Below are 17,174 nucleotides of genomic sequence, written 5' to 3' on the forward strand. Positions count from 1 at the left end.
CATCTGGAGATTACACATGTCTGGTGCCTGGGCTGGGATGACTAAAAGGCTGGTCTTATGTGGGTCATTTGATTGGAGAACCTTTATATCCTGTGTACATTCATTGGAAAAGACTCTGATGCTGGGAGGGATTGGAAGCAGGAGGAGAAGGGGACGACAGAGGATGAGATGGCTGGATGGCATCACCGACTTGATGGACATGAGTCTCAGTGAATTCCGGGAGTTGATGATGGACAGGGAGGCCTGGTGTGCTGTGATTCATGGGGTTGCAAAGAGTCGGACACAACTGAGTGACAACTGAACTGAACTGAACCTTCTCATGTGGCCTTGGATTCCGTACAGCATGACTGCCTCAAGTCAGACTTCTTAAATGGTAGCTCAGAGCTTCAAGAGCAAATTTTCCAGAAAACAAGGAGGAAGCTATGTGGTTTTCTATGACCTAGCCTTGGAAGAAATGTAGCTCATTTCTGCCATATTCTTTTGGTCACAATCCACCTAGATATGAGGGGAAGGAATATAGATTTCACATCTAAATGGAAAGATTGTAAATGAATGCTTACTGTATTTAATTAATAAAACTTCCAGAGGATATGGGGCTTCCCAGGTGGCACTAGTGATAAAGAACCCACATGCCAATGCAGGAGAAGTAAGAGACACGAGTTCTATCCCTGGGTCAGGAAGATACCCTAGAGAAGGAAATGACAATCCACTCCAGTATTCTTGCCTGGAGAATTCTAGTACAGAGCAGCCTGGTGGGCTACAGTCTATAGGGTCACAAGAGTCAGACATAATTGAAGTAACTTAGCATGCATGCACCAGAGGACATATTTGCATAATCAGGAAAAAGTAACATTTAGACATTAAACAATCCCAGTTTAATTTTTATTATGGGATATTTTGGCAAAAACCCGTGTGTGTGTGTGTGTGTGTGTGTGTGCATGTGTGTGTGTGCCTGTGTGAGTGTGTGTATTTTTAATTTATGTAATTTAGTAGTAGAGAATCTGAGCTCTCTCATACTAATACCTACATTTTCTAGATTTATCTATAATAACTGTAGGGTTAATAAGAGGCAAGATAGTAGATACTGTATTCGAGTTTTGTGCATAGGAAAATGTTGAAGTTGGTACCACTATAAAAAATTTTCATCTGTTTACATACATCTTCAAAGGTCTATTGTACCCTTAATCCTGTTTTTTCAACTAGATAGCTGGACTGATTTTTCTGTCCAAGCCTCACTCTTTCACACAAGGATTTTCCTTTGTTTAGAAATCATAAGTGTTTCACACATGAAAGTGTTACAGAAGCTTATTTATCACATACTTTAGAATGCTTCTGTGTATCCCACTAAATAATAATGATGCAAATTTGGCTGAAAGGGAAAACTTAAGGGAAACCCTGTCAGTTCCCCAAAATAATATTCCCAAACTACATCTTGAGTCATTCTTTTAAAACACTCGCCCTCAGACACTTTTTATATATTACAGAATACAAGCAGGAAGTGAGGTCAGCTTTATAATATTTAAAATTTGCCTGATACTTTTATTTTCTATGAATTTCCTTTCCAGGAGATGTGCACCAGATTGCTGAATTTTTAAATTATTTCATCAGGAAATAATATTCCTGTAGAGTAGGGGAGAAATGTTTGGTATGTGTCAATTAAATACAACAAAATACAATAAAAGTAAATCCTCTCAATTTTTTCCTTGAGATTGAAACCAAGGAAAAATCAGTGAAACCACTATGGATAGTCAAAAGTTAAGTGTGGACTTTGGAATCAGACCTGAATTTGTATTTAGCTGTAACACTTAGACAAAGTATTTCTGGTTCTGCAAGAACTTTAAATTCTTGAGCCTGACTGTCATCAACTATAAAGCAGTTCAGTTCAGTTCAGTCACTCATTTGTGTTGGACTCTTTGCGACCCCATGGACTACCGCAAGCCAGGCCTCCCTGTCCATCACCAACTCCTGGAGCTTGCTCAAACTCATGTCCATCGAGTTGGTGATGCCATCCAACCATCTCGTCCTCTGTCATCCCTTTCTCCGCCTGCCTTCAGTCTTTCTCAACATCAAGGTCTTTTCCAATGAGTGATTTCTTTGCATCAGGTGACCAAACTAGTGGAGTTTCAGCTTCAACATTAGTCCTTCCAATGAATATTCAAGACTGATTTCCTTTAGGATTGACTGGTTAGATCTCCTTGCAGTCCAAAGGACCCTCAAGAGTCTTCTTCAACACCACAGTTCAAAAGCATCAATTCTTTATCCCTATAAAGTAGGGATAATAATATTTTTCTTATAGGTAAATTGTGAGACTTGAAAGAGGTGTAGATTAAACATTTTACTTGGTACTTAGCTCATAGACAATCATGTAAAAGTAGCAATGATTATTTTATTACATTTTAGCATAACGGTAGAATTAGAGTTCTATTTTTATAGTATTTAATAAAAATATATTTGGATCAATCAGAAGTCAGCTTGAGAAATCCAGCTGATATATGAAAAGGTGATTTATTACTTTTAAGTTTTAACTTCACTATTTACCTATTCTGAAGGAATCATAACATACTTTCTCTTAAAACCCGCAAATTCCAGCTAACTAAGAGGACATACAAAGTCAGCTGAGAAAAAGATGAATGTGTGTTTACAAGAATCTGCCCAATAGATAAATATTTCATATGCTCAATGATTTTCATATAATTTATTTTAATTTAGCTTAGTATGGTACTTGTCACAAGGTATATATCCATTAATAAATATGCACTGAATTAAAGCATATCCATCTTTTTACTGATTTATATGAGTTCTTCATGTTAAATATACAAACCACTCGTCAGTTTTATATGTTGTGAATATCTTTCTCCAATTTTTCATTTTCTTACAATATTGTTTTCCTCATGCTTTTATTTGCTTGTGTTCCCTCTATTAAAAAGATTATTTTATGCTTACAAATGCCACCTTCATCTCTTTACATTTAAATGTTTGTTCATCTGCAAAGGAAGCATGTTTTAAGGTGATATGTCTCCCATTTATCCCCAAGACTATTCATGCAAGAAATGAGTGTAAAGGGGTTATGTAACTTGCCTTAATTTATATAGTCATTAGCAGATCTGGGATTCCAACTAGGGAGGCTAATTCTAACACAATCTCAACCCTGCATTGTAAGTATCCCAATTTAATATTTGAAAAACAGGACATTTTATTTCTACCTCAGAAACTGACTTTTCCTGTTCTTCTTTATATCAGTGACATATCATTTTACTGCTATTACACTTGGAAAAATTTGAATACCTAGTACAATGGCCTGCAAACCCTACAGTAAGATCAGATGCCTTTGATCTCATCATGCACACTACTCTTTCCATCTTTAATTTTTTTTAACCTTGTACTCAGCACTGATCTTAAATACTCTAAGCTTATTTCCATCTTATTTCTGTAGAGAGTGATATTAGAAATAAGGAGAAAAAATGTGAGAGGTACTAGTGAGTCAAAACCAGCACAATTCTGAAACTGATGGAGTTGGAGGGACTCAAGGTCATTTGGAATGAGAAAGTGCCATTAATGTAAATAAGGAATGCTAGGAGATGACAGTTGGAAAACACTTGGAAAATTATGAACGGTTTTCACAACAGTACTTTTGAGTTTTTAATTTGAGATGGCATTGGTAGTCAGGATATATAGAATTTGGACTTAGCAGAGAAGTCAGGACTGAAAATGAAGTTATTGGACTGTGTAAGAATAATCAAACGTGGCAGTTAGAATGAGAAAATAGCTTGGGGCTACACTCCAAAATCACTCGATTTTTGGAGACAGAAAGGATATTGATAAAATTAGCTTACTTCAGTGGAAAAAAATGGCGGGGTTTTTTGGTTTGTTTTTGTTTTAGAGTGGAAGAAACATGAAGTCTGTAATTTGAGCAGAAGGAGCCAATGGAATAGTGAAGGAAGATGAATTTTTTATTTAACTTTCTTTCTAGAGCAGGTAAACAGTGAAAGATTTGGAAAATATAACATTAATCTTGCTATTTGAAATACTTTGTCAAAGTTTTTTTCTTTTTTTCAATTTTTACGACTTCCAGACCTTCACTTATGTGTGACAGCATTAAAAAATCAGACTTTGTTTTCTAAAGGGAGGATTTTTTTAACTGACAGCATTTTACATTATATGCATAAATGCACTGGCCTATCCCATGAAGACTTGGCTTTCTTCTCACTGGGTGTGTGACATGTTGATGGCCAAGTATTATCAAGTTATGGTTTGAATTCTCCCTTTGAGGGAGAGAGTTAAACCTGAAGACCTTTCTTCACATTCCCTTCCAGATCTGGAATTCTGTGAATATGTGCCAGTCCACATTACTCTTTTGAAAGTTTTGAATTATAAAATGAGGTTTATAGTTATTTTTCTTGAGATCATTTAGATAAATTTTATTTTTAATGTGTTTTTTGTCAACAACTATTTTTGAAGTCCCACCATGTATCAGTTTAAAGTTAATTACATAATAAAAATTCAATGAATGTTTGTTTCTATTAATATTATTAAAAAGTATCATGTCCCTCCAAAGACAATGGAGAGGCGTATAATGCAAATAATAGTATGAAGAAAATAATTTGCTCATCACATACATTACTCTAACTTAAATGCTCAAACAACGCTTCAAACATTTTCACTGAGTGAAAATATTTTAATGAGTCAAGTTATTAATAAGAAAACCACCACTGATTGATTATATATTCAGTCCATGACACTGTGCTTTAATTATGTATTGGACCCATGAAACATATGTGTTAGAGGAGAATCAATTACTGAACTACCATGAAATGGTCCACTGCAGCCAGTTCAATAGTGCAGTTGCTGGAAAAAAACATATTTATTGGAGTGACCTACAAGAAAGATTGAGTTGAGTTTGCAAGTGTCTTACTGTAGGTAAATGTCCTTTCTGTCTTTCATGGTCAAGTGGTAGAAGATTGGTTATAACTGAACAGTCCGTCATCTATTCCTACATTCCAACCATCTGAGAGCTGCTCTTTGCTTTTTCATGTGCTCTGTTGCTAGAAATCACACTTCAGTTTTCTCTGGGTGCATAAATTGGCTGACAGTCAGGGAATCAATATATCCTGTTGCACAATGTTCAAACCTGCTATTAAGAGAAAAGTAATGCTAAAGATGTGTTTCCTTGCAGGATAGTGTGGAATTGATCACTTCTCTGCTTCACAGTGGAGCTGATATACAGCAGGTTGGGTATGGTGGCCTCACGGCCCTGCATATTGCTACAATTGCTGGTCACCTAGAGGTAAGTCACACCTTAGTCACCTGCAAAAACAAATCTGCCTCTTTGGAATCTTGTTTTTAACTGTTTTCAAATGCTGACTTTTGAAATTCTAGGAGTTGGTTTAATTTTAGCTAATGAATCCACACATTTTGAGGGAGACCGAAATAAGCTGTATAGATGTTCTTTTGATAGGAAATTCAGTTTTGTAACAGTGTAATCAAATATTAATTAATATAAAGATGGCTAGATACATAGAGGCTATATAGCCCTGAGAGACTTCCCAGGTGCTGCAGTGGTAAAGTATCCACCTGTCAAGCAGGAGGCATCAGAGATGCAGGTTTGATTCCTGGGTCAGGAATATCCCCTAAAGAAGGAAATAGCAACCCACTCCAGTATTCTTGCCTGGAAAATTCCATGGACACAGTCCATAGAGCAGCAAAGAACTGGACATGACTGAGCAACTAAGTAGCAGCATATAGCAGTTATTAGAAACATAGATACTGGAGTCAGGCAACTGTTGCTACCACTTGCTAGATTTACCTCAAGCAAGTTACTGTATCTTCAAACATCTGTTTTCCTCATTATAAAATAGAAATGATAGGCCCATCATAGTGATTAAATTAGATGATCCATATAAAAGACTTTGCAGATTGTTTCACTCAAGGTAAAGACTCAGTGAAAAATTATTCAGTAATTCATTCACTCATGCATTATTTGATTTATTAGTCATCTATTGTATACCAGATATTGTTCTAGTTACTGAGGTGACTGTAATAAGTAAGACAGGAAATATTTTGGAATTTAGTTTTAGAGAACAAAACAAGCAATAAGGAAAAAAATATTATATAATGTTAGTTGTGAATATAAGAAAAATAATAAAATGAGGTAAAATGAAAACAGCATGAAGAAGTAGGCACCATTTTAAACAAGCTATATAGTGAAGCTATGATTAATATATGTAATAGTACCTGCAAAGCCTTGAGGCAGAGACAGCGAAGTGTATTTGAAGGGCACAAGTAAGCCAAAGTCATTAGTATATATGAGCTAAAAGTAGAGTGATGGACATGAGGTCAGGTGACAGTTACAAATAAGATTGCAAAGTGTTTTAAAGGCCATAGAAGGGACTCTGGCTCTTATCTAAAATTTAATTGTTGAAATATTATTTTATATATGAGGAACACTTTAATTTGAATTATTTAATTTACTGCAGAAATCCTCATGAAATAGTTTTTATCATCACTGCCGTTTAATAGATATGAAACCAAGGCTGTTATACAGTAATTATCATTACAGATTACAAAGCCATGGAGAAAAACAATGCCATGTTTGGAATTCTGGTCATTTTACTCAAACTCCCATGATTTTCACATGCTATTAATTGTGGTACCCACATGTAACGTATCTGACTCTTTGCAATCCCATGGACTGCCAGGCTCCTCTGTCCATGGGATTCTCCAGGCAAGAATATTGGAGTGAGTTGCCATTTCCTTCTTCAGGGGATCCTCTCGACCCAGGGATCAAACTTGGGTCTCCTGCACTGCAGACAGATTCTTTACCAACTGAGCTATGAGGGAAGCCCAAAGTGAAAATGAAAGTTACTCAGTCCTGTGTGACTCTTTGCAACCCCAAGGACTATATATATAGTCCATGGAATTCTCCAGGCCAGAATGTTGGAGTGAGTAGCCTTTCCCTTCTCCAGGGGATCTTCTCAACCCAGGGATGGAACCCAGGTCTCCCACATTGCAGGCAGATTCTTTACCAGCTGAGCCACAAGGGAAACCCATGTAAATGCAACATTGTAATAAATGAGCAGTCTTGTGTCTTCATTATTAAGTCATTATCTATTTCTCTCTTTTAATCATTTTGCAAGTTAAGGTATACCTTCCTCACTAACACACAGGCACAACTGTGAACAAACAGAACTGCATGTAAAATCACACATCAAACCTGTAAAATAGGTGTGTGTCATCCCTCTTAACAGTGTCAATTCAAAGGTCTCTTCATTCAATAAATATTAACATATCTCATTGGGAGTAAAATAATTTCCTTTGTGTTGACATTTCCGCTCCTTACTATATTTCCCTGAAAATAGATTATCTCATTTCCCAGAATATAAAGCTTTTTTATGATATTCATTATAAATATAAATGAATTTGTATTACTTATTAGGAGAAGAGAAATCCCATTAGAATCACTTAAATATAAATATTATCCAAAAAAGAAACCGACTGATATCAGTGATAAACTAAATGGAAAGTAAATATACAGAAATCTGGGTAGAAGAATTGATGAGGTAGACATTAAGTCCCAGTAAAATACATTCAACCCCTTAATGCCAGGAAACATTTTGCAAAACAAAATCCTTTTTGTTTAACACTTAACTGATTACATTTGTGAGTGATAGAATTATAACAGGGTCAAAAGCAAGATGGTTGAGTTTGGTGTCTTTGTCTACTATTCAAATAACTGTTTTCTTGCTTTCTAAATCATAGTAGGGAAGTAAGAATTGTATCGATTCTGCCAGCCATGGGTCAAATTTTACTAAATAATTCCAAATAGACATCTACTCCTCTGGTGCAATTCTCCAAGAGTTTTCCAACTGCCTTCATTAGCTCTGGTGTAATATTTAATGACTTTTATAGTCAATCATGAATACTGCCATAATAAGGTGTATATACATTAATCTTTATTCTCTTATCTATTGGACTAATTTAGTTACAGATCTTATAGGAAGATTGTGTTTAAAAAACCTGAAAGCATCATTTTCAAAATACAGATTTTTTTCTTTGAATTATTTCTTTCACAGTTAGTAATTGCAGTACCGACTTTATATTCATTCATTCATTCATTTAACAAATATTTTTCAGCCTCTACTTTTCCATAGTCTTTTGTTAGAATATGGGAATGATACAAGCAAATAAGACTTTCTCCTCCTAAAGACTTTAAATCATAGCCAAACATAGAAAATGGAAAATGTATATAAAGAATTCAAAAGTAAAATAGCAATATAGTCATATGAATAGGAAAGGAAAGAGTCAAAGAACAGAGCAGGTTTGATATTAGGAATAATTAGAAATATGATCATTGCATAATATGTGCAAAGAACAGAGAAAAGTGTGAGGATTTCACAGGGGATTGAGATCAAGGTAGATTAGAAGATTTTGGGAAGGGTTTCTGAGAAGTTGTTTAAAATCAGGCTGAAAAGTGGTAGAACTGGACAGAGAAAGGAAGAGGAATTATGTCTAAAACTATGAAAGAAAAATGAGTCAAGTACATTTCAGTTCAGTTCAGTTCAGTTCAGTTCAGTCGCTCAGTCATGTCCGACTCTTTGCGACCCCATGAATCACGGCACGCCAGGCCTCCCTGTCCATCACCATCTCCTGGAGTTCACTCAGACTCAAGTCCATCAAGTCTGTGGTGCCATCCAGCCATCTCATCCTCGGTCGTCCCCTTCTCCTCCTGCCCCCTATCCCTCCCAGCGTCAGAGTCTTTTCCAGTGAGTCAACTCTTCGCATGAGGTGGCCAAAGTACTGGAGCTTCAGCTTTAGCATCATTCCTTCCAAAGAAATCCCAGGGCTTATCTCCTTCAGAATGGATTAGTTGGATCTCCTTACAGTCCAAGGGACTCTCAAGAGTCTTCTCCAACACCATAGTTCAAAAGCATCAATTCTTGGGTGCTCAGCCTTCTTTACAGTCCAACTCTCACATCCATACATGACCACAGGAAAAACCATAGCCTTGACTAGACAGACCTTAGTCGGCAGAGTAATGTCTCTGCTTTTGAATATACTATCTAGGTTGGTCATAACTTTTCTTCCAAGGAGTAAGCGTCTTTTAATTTCATGGCTGCACTCACCATCTGCAGTGATTTTGGAGCCCAAACAAATAAAGTCTGACACTGTTTCCACTATTTCCCATCTATTTCCCATGGAGTGATGGGACCGGATGCCATGATCTTCATTTTCTGAATGTTAAGCTTTAAGCCAACTTTTTCACTCTCCTCTTTCACTTTCATCAAGAGACATTTTAGCTCCTCTTCATTTTCTGCCATAAGGGTGGTGTCATCTGCATATCTGAGGTTATTGATATTTTTCCTGGCAATCTTGATTCCAGCTTGTGTTTCTTCCAGTCCAGTGTTTCTCATGATGTACTCTGCATATAAGTTAAATAAGCAGGATGACAATATACAGCCTTGACGTACTCCTTTTCCTATTTGGAACCAGTCTGTTGTTCCATGTCCAGTTCTAACTGTTGCTTCCAAACCTGCATACAGGTTTCTCAAGAGGCAGGTCAGGTGGTCTGGTATTCCCATCTCTTTTAGAATTTTCCACAGTTGATTGTGATCCACACAGTCAAAGGCTTTGGCATAGTCAGTAAAACAGAAATAGATGTTTTTCTGGAACTCTCTTGCTTTTTCCATGATCCAGCGGATGTTGGCAATTTGATCTCTGGTTCCTCTGCCTTTTCTAAAACCAGCTTAAACATTAGGGAGTTCACAGTTCACGTATTGCTGAAGCCTGGCTTGGAGAATTTTGAGCATTACTTTACTAGCATGTGAGATGAGTGCAATTGTGCAGTAGTGTGAGCTTTCTTTGGCATTGCCTTTCTTTGGGATTGGAATGAAAACTGAGCTTTTCCAGTCCTGTGGCCACTGCTGAGTTTTCCAAACTTGCTGGCATATTGAGTACAGCACTTTCACAGCATCATCTTTCAGGATTTGAAAGAGCTCAACTGGAATTCCGTCACCTCCACTAGCTTTGTTTGTAGTGATGCTTTCTAAGGCCCACTTGACTTCACATTCCAAGATGTCTGGCTCTAGATGAGTAATCACATCATTATGATTATCTGGGTCATGAAGATCTTTTTTGTACAATTTTTCCGTGTATCCTTACCACCTCTTCTTAATATCTTCTGCTTCTGTTAGGTCCATACCATTTCTGTCCTTTATCGAGCCCATATTTGCATGAAATATTCCCTTGGTATCTCTAATTTTCTTAAAGAGATCTCTAGTCTTTCCCATTCTGTTGTTTTCCTCTATTTCTTTGCATTGATCACTGAAGAAGGCTTTCTTATCTCTTCTCAAGTACATTTAGGGGAGAGTAAATAGAATGATAGCATGAAACAGATTGTGAAGAGTCCCTTTACGTAAATCTGGGTGTTAGGAATGGACCAGATTAAGGAAACTAAAAATGGGAGTCCAAGGAGTTTAATTTAATTCAATAAGCAAATATAGTTCATGACGTACTATACGCAAGACCAGATGGTATGGTAGATAAAGAGATGAATAGAACATACAAATTCCCACTCTTCAAGATACTTGCAACAAATATGATTGTTTTCCAATAAGAAATGAGAAGACATTAAATCTTTTTGAGCAAGAGAATGATTGGATGCATGATATATAGTGTTGAAGAGGATTTCTTTGACCTCAGTGTTTTGTATTTATTCCAGAGTGATAATATGATGATTAAATAGATGAAGACAAACTGGGTAGAGGATTCAATTCTGAGGAAAAACTATTTATCTCCAGACATGTAGATTTGCTGATAATACCCAGTTTTTCAAGTGGAAAAATTTGTTAATAATTTAAAAATATACAGTTAGTATACAGTGAAGAATTTGGGACTTAATGTAAGTTTTAGGAAATTATATGGGATATTTGCAGGCATGTCAGTAGCTGAAGTGTGGCTGAGAACTAAGCCTATCTACAGAGACTTTAGGAATTACTGAACAGCCTTTGAGGAAGAAAAGAAGGATTGGTTAGAGTGGTATGAGGGAAACAAGCATATTGTAACCTCACAGTCATTAGGGGGATGGAGAGTTTCAATAGATAAAGTATTCTGGGTATCAAATGATGCAGAAAATTTGAGTGTAAAAGAATAAAATATAAGTAATAGGAGTGGAATATGCATTAGTTTTAGTTACTAGTTTTTACTCTTGGTTATCAGGAATGGTGGCAGTGGATCACTGGGAGTTTCCTTTCATTAGTAGTCACTTTCCTTTATTGCCCACCGTTTTTTCTGTGAAACAGTGACTGATGCTGTCTGACAGCCCTCTTTGTCTACGCATATCAAATTCAGACCCTCCATTACTGTCTCAAGTGTTTTGGTTCTCCCATAATTGTGAATTCTATTAAACAATTTTGCAATAAAATTTACATTGACTAAGCAGCTGTCCCCTTCAATAACAGAGGAGAACATGTGCTGCAGATTCTGAGACATGCTGACTGCAATTTGAGACTCAGATTTAGATTTACTGTGCTTTGAAAAGCAGGCAAATATTGGTTGTCCTGGGTCTCACTACTACTCCCTGAGTGATTTATCCATCTATCAGTACCTATGCATGTGCTACTTTGTACAAGGCTAAGATCCTGTCAGCAATCAATAAACAAGCATTAAGCCCTTTTCTCCTCTTTGAGTCCAGAGGGCACACGAATCATATGCTCTCTCAAGCCTGGAAATTGAAAACTATTGGCTAACATGTGGTAGTGTTTTATCATTCATATATGTTTGTTATTCGGTTCTCTTGAGGTAGCTATCCTTAGACTCCGCTTACCAGTGAGGAAACTGAGGATTGCAGAAGTTAAGTGACTTCCACAGGATCATGCAGAGAGTAAATAAATGAGATGAATAGGACTCAAGCCTGGTTATCTGACTCCAAATCCCTGATTTTGTAAATAAAAAGACAGTTACTCCCTTATGACTCTTGCTCAGTCACTCAGTTGTCTGACTCTTGGCAACCACATGGACTGCAGCACGCCAGGCCTCCCTGTCCCTCCCATATCCCAAAGTTCGCCCAAGTTCATGTCCATTGCATCGGTGATGCCATCCAGCCGTCTCATCCTCTGATGCCCTCTTCTCCTTCTGTCCTCAGTCTTTCCCAGAATCAGGGACTTCTCCAATGAGTTGGCTGTTTGTATCAGATGATGACTCTTGTGTATATTGCTGAAACAGGGCTTAGAGCCATAAGGCACAAAACAAGTATTCAGAAAACAGAATGGAAACTGAATATGTTACTATCTGAGGCCCAGCTATTGCTATGAGTACAATTAAAGCAATATTAATTGATTCAAGTATAACTTCATATGATGCTGAGTAAATGGTCATAAGAACCCATGGGGATATAATGCATGTATGTGAGCATTCAGTATATACACATCCCCTCACACGCATATGCACACACACACACATACCCCAAGTGAAAACACATTATATTTAGTCAAGTATCTCTTTAAAAAGCTGTTACATTTTGATGTTTCATGCAATTGTTTCTGCAGTTATCAGGAGACAAATCAGTTATGTGTAGCTTTAGAAAACTGAATTACAGTGAGAAAAACATGTCTGGAATGATGCAATGTATAATGTACAGGAATTGTGGAGTGTTTTATTTTCCACAGAAAGGTACAGTTTCATGTATACTTTGTGCAGATGATATATTATTTTCATAGTTGAATTTATTCTGTCCTACCTTATCCTATTTTGAGACTGTTGAAAACCCTGCTTCAGAAATACTTCTCAGTTTTTTGTAATTTATATCTGATTTCAAGGAAATGTTGTTGATGTTTTTCCAGTTCATTTTTAACTAAATATTCTAAATGCTTCAGGAGAGAGTTTTGTTTGCCAAAAATCTTCTGACTCTTGTTTCTTTAAAATGGCTGAAGTTTTCTTTCCAAAGGCACAACAAGTGAATGCTTGGAATTATAAAATATGGTTTCTCTCTCTCTAAGAGATATTGCACTGATGAGTTTTATAGCTAAAAAGTATCAGATGTGCCTCCAATTTATGACTAGGCAGTAATTCCTTATGAACTTCATTTGCAATCAGGCAATTGACTTAATCTTCATTTGAGATGTTATCTTCATTTTCCAGATTAAAAAAAACTGAGGTACAGAGAAGTTAAGTAGCATGTCCAAGGTGACAGAGCTAATGATTGGTCGAGTAGATGTTTACATGCTGTGTGGTGTCAGAGCCAGCTCTCACAATGCTATATTACCCTTCTTCTAATCTGTGCAAAAACCTCTCAGTCCACCTGACCAGAATTTAAGCTTCAGAAGCTCAGAATTCAAATGTCAGGGAAATTTCTTATATTCTCAGTTCTGAATTGTCTCAAAGACTAAGCACATCAAGATATTCCAGTCCCTTTTTATATGAACCCCATTCTTCTAAGCTCTATTCCTAATTTCTGATATTTCTGCATTGTATTTCTAAACAGTTCTTTTGACATATAATTCATATGCCACACAATTCACCTACTTAAAGTGGACATTCAGTGGTTTTCTACCAAATCCACAAAGTTGTATAATAATTACTATAATCTAATTTTAGAAAAATTTAGTCACCCTTAAAGGAAATGTAATATCCAGTAGCATCAGTCCCATCTACCTTTCATGGCCCCTATCTAGACAACCACCAATCTGCTGTCCATCTCTACAGATTTGTCTAGTCTGGCTACTTCATATAAATGGAATCATAGAATATGTGATCTTTTGTGATTGACTTCTTTTACTTAGCGTAACATTTTCAAGATTTATCTAGTTCAACAGGATTGGTTTATATCAGAATCATGTTATAATTATATATGCCTTTATTTAGCAAATTATCAAAATGTATATAGTTCAGCCAATAGTGTAACTGCAGTTCTCTTCAGCTATTCCTCTGTTTTCATTATAAATTGATGCTGGAAGAAAAATTTCAACTAAACTTCAGATTCTCAAACTATATTATGTAGTCAAAAGCATGTGCTCAAGTTGTCAGGCTAGGAACACCTCCATTAAAGAAAGCGGCCAAGTAAGGCCTGTTTCTGAATGGGCATACCACCTCTTACATGGGCACTAGACAAGACCCCAGTTCAAGGTGATCAATTCCCCTGTCTAACAGAGGCTCATTCTTTAGATTTTGAACCACTTGTAAATTTTAAGACATCTCTAACAATGCAAAATTCCCTAATGCTTGAAGTTAGTTCTTGTAGTTAAAATCTTACTAATCAGTTCATACCTTAAAACTTCACTAATTGAAATATGATCCACTGACCAACAAACTAGGATTATCAGGGAGCTAGTTAAAAAATAGAATCTTAGACCTACCTAAAATCAGCATTTTAACAAGATTCCCAGGTGACTGAGATACATATTCAAACTTAAAAGGCACTTCCCTGAAAAATATTAGAAGTTAGATTTAAAGGAGATATCTGTGAGAGGGTAGCTTGGAAATATCATGAATAATTACAAAGAAGTACTATCTTCATTTGTTTTATAATTTTGCTTCTTGCCAACCCTGACTTGAATTATTTTAGTAACTTTTGCAACATTATCAGATCTTATTCCAGAGCCCAGGATCATAACCATTCACTATGCATATCATATGCTTAATACTATGACACATAGTAGGTACTCGGTACATGTTAACTTGTATTTTCCTTTCTGAGATATAAATCTTTTAAGAGCAGTATTTACTGTAAGAAAATTTAAAATATAATGGAGATATAACACAATAATTTGAGCTACCAGGGAAGCTATAATTATAAATAATCCAGTTTAAAAATTAACTAAGGATTTAAATTGATGTTTCTCCAAAGAAGATATACAGATGGCCAAGAAGCACATGAAAAGTTGTCCATCAGTAGTCATTAGAGAAAGCTAGTCAAAACCACAGTGAGATGCCACATTATATCCAACAGGATAAATATAATTTGTAAAAGAGCATAACACAGACTGGTGAGGATATGGAGAAACTGGAACCCTCATACATTGTTGGTGGAAATATAAAATGTTGCAGCTGCTTTGGAAAACAGTTTGGTAGTTCTTCAAGATGTGAAACCATAGAGTTACTTATCAGTTCAGTTCAGTTCAGTCACTCAGTCGCGTCCGACTCTTTGCGACCCCATGGATCGCAGCACGCCAGGCCTCCTTGTCCATCACCAACTCCTGAAGTTCACTCAGACCCATGTCCATCGAGTCAGTGATGCCATCCAGCCATCTCATCCTGTGTCGTCCCCTTCTCCTCCTGCCCCCTATCCTTCCCAGCATCAGAGTCTTTTCCAATGAGTCAACTCTTTGCATGAGGTGGCCAAAGTACTGGAGTTTCAGCTTCAGCATCATTCCGAGTTACTTATAGGACCCACTAATTCTGCTCTAGGTATATACCCAAGACTCACAAAAACTTGTACATGAATGTCCATATCATTATTATTTATGATAATCAAAAAGTAGAGACAAATGTATATCAACTGATGAGTGGAATAAGTAAAATTTGGTATAACCTATTATGGAATTTTCTTCATCAATAAAAAGGAATGAAGTACTGAGATGTGCTATAACATAGATGAACCCTGAAAATGCCATTGAGTTGTGAATGCTGCTACAGTAGGAGGGGTGCAATGGACCTATGTAGCTTTGAACATCCATGATTATTTATGCTTATATGTGTAGTTGAGCAAAAGGGTATGTGAATTTTATATTTTTATAATTGTTGCCAAAAAGCCTTTCAAAAAGTAGATTTATTTACTTTTTACAGTAGGAATACCTTCTTTCCTTTGCATAAAATATCAATATTTATTATCTTTTCCAAATTAAATAATAAAATCTTGTTAAGTATAAGGGATTGAGGGTTTTTTTTAACTGATATACTATTGATTTTTATATTCCTTATTCTATACGATGTCTATTTTGTATTAACTTTTTTCTTACTGACTTGGAAGAATAAAGTATTTTGAGGAATTAAGTTTTGTCATATCTGTTGCAGCCTATTTTATTAGTTTCCCCTTTCAGAATTTTTATGTGTATTTTCAAATTTTTTATGACCAGATTTTTAGTTTTTTGCTTTATGGCCTCTGCTTAGAAAGACTTGGTCCTTTAAATATGGTATAAAAAAAGGAAGTCCTAAATATTTCTTCAAGTACTTTTAATTTTGTTTTTCCTCCCATATGCTGATTTATATCTGTAATGTTTTTCAATATATGATAACAAATAGGAATCCAGTTTTTAGTTTTCTCCCCCCAAGATTATCCAGGTATTCTAAATCAATGTGTACTAAATTCTCCTTGTTTCCCCCCATCTTAAATATTTGGGTATATCTGTATATTCCAATGCTAATAGCAAACACAACTCTTTTATTAGTTAGTGTATATTTAGGTTATGTTTTAATACCTAGAAGTGCAAGTACTCTCTCCTGGCACCTTTTTCTTCTATTTTTTTTTTCTCACAGAACTTTTCTGACTTTTCTTCTATTTTTAAATGACCTTCAGAAGCACTCATTTACAATAATAAGAGCATGAACTCCAAAGCTAGATTCTCTGAATTTAAATCTCAGAAAATATCTAATTTTCTAATTTTAGAAAACTGATTATATTATTATGCACCTACCCTATTGGCTGTGTGTGTGTGTGTATTATATTGTGACCTAATATATTTTAAATTTTAGGCACTGTCTAGAACATAAAGTGCTAAGAAATTTGGCTATCATGTTTCATTTGTTTCTGATTTAATTGTTACTTGATTTTCCTCTGAGGAAACATATGACGATATCCTAACTAGGATTAGTTAAATCCTAATATAAATCCTAATTTATAAATTAATTTAAGAAAAATTAATAATCCTATAATATTGGGTCTTCCTATTCAAGAACAATATGTTTCTTTCCATTTATTAAAGTTTCTGTAGAATATTTTCCCTGTGGCTTTGTTAAAATTTATTGCTAGGGGTTTTGTTTTTTTTTTTTGCCACTAACGCAAATGACACTGTATTTTTTAATTTGTTAAAGTTTGTTTATAGGAAACTTATTGATTATTGATTTTTAATTTATAACCATTGAACTTACTGATTTATTTTACTGTTTATAATAGATCTCTCAGGTGAATCTTTAGTATATCCCTGATTGACAGTTATATTCTCCAAATGTGATAATAATTTTGGTTC

General features: G+C 35.7%; 1 protein-coding gene across 2 annotated transcripts in view; it reads left to right on the forward strand.

Moving 5' to 3' along the window:
• TNNI3K (TNNI3 interacting kinase) overlaps positions 1 to 17,174 on the forward strand; it is a 339,724-nt gene that overhangs the window by 33,122 nt on the left and 289,428 nt on the right. For both annotated transcript variants that reach the window (XM_027971210.2, XM_042249786.1), the window contains exon 5: positions 5,174 to 5,284. In XM_027971210.2, the coding sequence (XP_027827011.1) occupies positions 5,174 to 5,284 (111 nt within the window). The remainder of the gene's footprint in view (positions 1 to 5,173; positions 5,285 to 17,174) is intronic.

The sequence above is a fragment of the Ovis aries genome, chromosome 1 (genome assembly GCF_016772045.2).
Source record: "Ovis aries strain OAR_USU_Benz2616 breed Rambouillet chromosome 1, ARS-UI_Ramb_v3.0, whole genome shotgun sequence".
Lineage (NCBI taxonomy): Eukaryota > Metazoa > Chordata > Mammalia > Artiodactyla > Bovidae > Ovis > Ovis aries.